Below are 4,129 nucleotides of genomic sequence, written 5' to 3'. Positions count from 1 at the left end.
AAATGTTACATATTAACAATATTTACTTTTGATTGACAGCGGATTAGACTCGCAGCCAATCATTTAGACCGAATGCATAGTCTTGGTTGTATAAGCATTTAATAATATTTTCATTTTAATCAATTTGATTGCATGCTTTTCATCATTATTCGGCTTTGACCAAGAAACGCGGCATGTTTTTGGTAGCTTTCAACATTTGAGGAACTTTCAATATTTTTGGTACTAATGCAATGTAAGCAGTTCCTCTCGCACTCTTGCAGATTTTGATTATAGCTAAAGACTTTAACCACACAGAAATTGATTTAAACTATTTTAGGTCTCTATGAGAACATGACACAAACTAAGCCGCAATTAAATGTGTCTACTGTATATTCCTATACTGCGGCTCGTCTTTTTTGACCACAAGTCCACAAAATTATGTAGCTTTCGTGAACCAATAGACCAAAACTAAGTGTCAACGAACCCCAAAGGAGACCTGGTCGAGTACATGCAAACACGCCGAAAGGACGAAATATAAACTCTAACTATTTCACATCGTCAAAAACGGTTTGTGACATAAAAAAAAATCGGTGTTTAAAAGAAAATGGTATTCGATTTGTACACTTCCCCCGTCCCCATCCCATCCTACCCCCGTTCCCACCCCTCCTCAAACGTACATGTATTCACATTAAAATGCACGAAGATTCACGGTCACGTGTCCTCCGATAAGCATTCAGTTCCGTTAAATAGCAAGGGGGTGGCCACCTCTGCTGCTCGATTAGAACAAGGTTGTCCGTTGATAAACAGTCCAATTCTTTCTTCTTTTTGAATTCTTCGAAATTTATCGCAATATAATACAAATACTTGGAAGCTAGTTGATGAGCATTGTGAGTCTGAAAAGATACAAAAATCGGTAGAAACGGTGAATTTTCTCTTGTTTCAAGAGACTAAACTTGCAATGCCATTATATATCAATTTAATTGGTGCACATACTTAGAAAAGCAACTATACAACTCTTCTAATATACACACGAAATTAATGTCGAAGAGATGTTGTTATTGTCACGGGACCGGGCGTTGGCCCAACGGTATTATCTCCTACTGTTAGTATAATTATGACTTGCTTAGCTCCTACCCTTCACTTGTGCATTTGTCAACTCCCACCCTTCCCCTTCTGGTCCCCCTCCCCGTTTTTGGTTAACCAGTCCTTATCCCCTTGTGCCGGGGTTTGTTCTTTTTTCTTTTGTTCTAGTTTTATTGGACATTTTCGCGACTCCGGGTAGGCGAGTTTCTGGGATTCGGTAAGTTTTTTGTGGCATGCCTTGGACGTATTTATTGTGTGTTTATTGTGCGTGTATTTCTTCTTCACTCCACGGATTCACCGCAGTGAATCGCGTGTGACTGTGTGATCTCGGGATGGAGAGGGTACCGTTTAGCTCCAGATGTTCCTGTTAAAAGTGTCTCCATCCCTACCGATCGGCAGCGGCCAAGACCTAGTTAAATGCGGTAGTATCGCGCGCGAGTTAACTTCTCTACTCGGGGTGAGCCTCGTTAATCTGTGAGATCATTAAAAGATGCTAAAATTTTAATCACCTTCTATACACGCATAAATGATGATTTGCCTATACATATAATGTCCCATGGACGAACTACTATCGTTAGAAGACACCACTGAAATATTGGCCCTGGCTTGAATTCTGTCCGTTCAGAAGAATTATGCAGGATTAGTTGAAACTTAAAATTCAGCTTTCAAAAAATATATATTTACCTGCGCGATGACGATCAGCTCAATGAGATCTCCGACTTTATCACTCTTCTTTCTTGTACTCGCCAGAGATGTCTCCATTTTCTTCTCCAGACAAACCTCACACAGCGAAATAAGTCGCGCAGAACAAAACTGATTGGCAACCTTGAGGACCTCGATGGGGTTGTGTCGCTCAAAGTTCACATCATCCGTGTAAAGATATTGAAGGAATCCAAGAAAACCGTGCAGTGAAACGGACGGCAGCGGAATCTAATGTGGGTATATAGAACAGTTTTGTGAAGACGCAGAAATGGGTGATGCAAGATCGATATACAGAAGGAGAGTGAATTTACCAGTCAATTTCTGCTTCAAAGTCTTATTGAATTGTGCATGATATCGCTGCATTCATTAGCGATTTTGTTCGCATATTTTTGCTTCTTTTTTAGCAAAGAATATAACTCTAACAAATCTAATGCCATCACAATTTAAATTGTATGGACGACTTATACTGCAAAGGAGGGACGACCTATACTGCAAAGGGTCATCTTAACCTTTTATGCATAACTGGTAAATCCATGCAACCTTCTGTCGAAAGTTCGCCCTAAATACACTGCGGTTTGACGTGGACGTCAATATTAAACATACCTCGTTTTGACCGCTTTCCTGAAAGTTTCCACTTAACATGGCGGCCATGAAGTCACAATGTGCAACGAGCACGCAACGATGCGCCCGGACAGGGTGCTCATCGACACAAAACGAAACGTCAGAGAATCGCGACGAGTTGCAAAACAACCTGCTGTTGAACGAAACGAACTCGGACTTCCATTGGTCGTGCAAATCAAGTTCGGACACTTCCTGGTCACTTTTTAAAAAGTCCGTTAAGACATCGATTTGAAATGTTTGCGCCACATCAAGAATAGCCGCAGTTTGTTTCTCGTCAGCTTCCGCCGAAAGACTGAGCTTCCCTGTGTACATAAAGTTGAGGACATTTTTAAAAGCATTTTTCGAGATATCTTCACTTAATGTTAAAAATATTCGTAGGGTCTCTTCAAAGTACACGCAATCATACGGCACATCTCGGTCACTAGACACCAGGACGAATCCGACGACGCGGCCACCGTTAATATCCTTACTGGTTAATTTTCCACCAACTTCATCGGGGTCCGAAGCATTGAGGTTCGATAAGGCCCGGTGACTGAGGAACATGCGGCGAAATAGCGAGGACGTGCAACACAGGACCAAGCGATGTGCTTCCACCGTGGTCTTGTCGGGAAATATAAAAGTGACATCAAGTCCAGAGCATGAATCACCCAGAAGGTTGGCCATGTTTGCTGAAAATGAGGACGATTCAATTGCTACCACTGGAAGTGGACCTGCCAACGAGTTTAAGAAGAATGATGTAATTCATAGGTGTTACCCCCATAATGTTTCTTCAAGTATCAGTAATCCTTATACTATATTCATGTTAGGAAGTCAAACTTACATGGGGGAGGAAGAAATGGGATGTTAGGTGATCTTCTATTTCGTCGTAATCCGCAGCATCCCACAGACGTTAGTCTCGGTTGTTGATGATTGTAATACCTTACAGCGGTCTGGAACACCTCTCTCACACCTCTATTTTCCTTTGCACTACTTTCACAATATATGGCACCTTAAAAAGCAGAGTGATATTCATTTCTGTCAGCAGTCTGCATGTAAGGCATCTCTTACACCTCTGGTGCTTTGAAAAGATGACTAAAGCCTGTTTTCCACTAGAGATAATTTTCGCGCAAAGTGACATTTTACTTTTGTTTCAGGGCCCGGTTGTATCAAGCCTCCTTCCTTGGGAGCTTGAACTACCCTTTCACATTATATGGACATGCCTTAAAAATCTCAGTGATATCACATATCTATTTTAGTTAGCTGTCTCAAACATCCCTCTCTCATACCTCTATTCTTTCTTATAGTTACTTTACAATATACTGTTCCTTTAAGTAGCATTTATTTCAGTCTCATGTGCATTACTGTACAGTACCTTCTCTTAAAGCCAGGCGCACGCCTTCCACATGTAGGACAAAGTCGTTTGAAGCGTCCTCAAGCTGGCTATAAATTTAGATAGATATCACAACAATTGAAGGTTGCTTGGAATTTAATCTGTCATAAATATTTTCACATTGTACATATTGTACTAGTTCATGGCAATGCATGTCTAAAGCCTAAAGGTTCTAATTAATAAGCAGTTACCCTGTAAACAATAATTTGATATACACTTTGTCAGCCTCATGGATTTCTTCTTCAAATTTCCTTAATCCCTTCGCTTATTTTGGGTCTACATAAGGGCCAGCTTCCATCCCAGTTAGTCTGTTGCTAATTACAACTAACAAACAAGTTCACACTAATTTATCTTATTTCACTAAGTGCTATTTAT

At 40.6% G+C, this 4,129-nt stretch overlaps 1 protein-coding gene across 1 annotated transcript; it reads right to left on the bottom strand.

The window, feature by feature from the left end:
• Positions 1-645: 645 nt before the first annotated feature.
• Positions 646-4,085, bottom strand: LOC114531319 (rho-related BTB domain-containing protein 1-like). Its single transcript, XM_028552955.1, has 5 exons — positions 3,737-4,085; positions 3,206-3,373; positions 2,368-3,095; positions 1,747-1,992; positions 646-872 (listed from the first exon to the last, which is right to left on the bottom strand). Exons 3-5 carry the CDS (start codon positions 3,046-3,048, stop codon positions 663-665), a joined length of 1,137 nt encoding a protein of 378 aa, XP_028408756.1. The 5' UTR covers positions 3,049-3,095; positions 3,206-3,373; positions 3,737-4,085; the 3' UTR covers positions 646-662.
• Positions 4,086-4,129: the final 44 nt, after the last annotated feature.

Source organism: Dendronephthya gigantea, unplaced genomic scaffold (genome assembly GCF_004324835.1).
Source record: "Dendronephthya gigantea isolate DGI-Jeju-01 unplaced genomic scaffold, DenGig_1.0 000070F, whole genome shotgun sequence".
NCBI classification, from domain to species: domain Eukaryota; kingdom Metazoa; phylum Cnidaria; class Anthozoa; order Malacalcyonacea; family Nephtheidae; genus Dendronephthya; species Dendronephthya gigantea.
The sequence above is the reverse complement of the archived record's forward strand: the minus strand, read 5'-3'. Positions and strand labels throughout refer to the sequence as shown.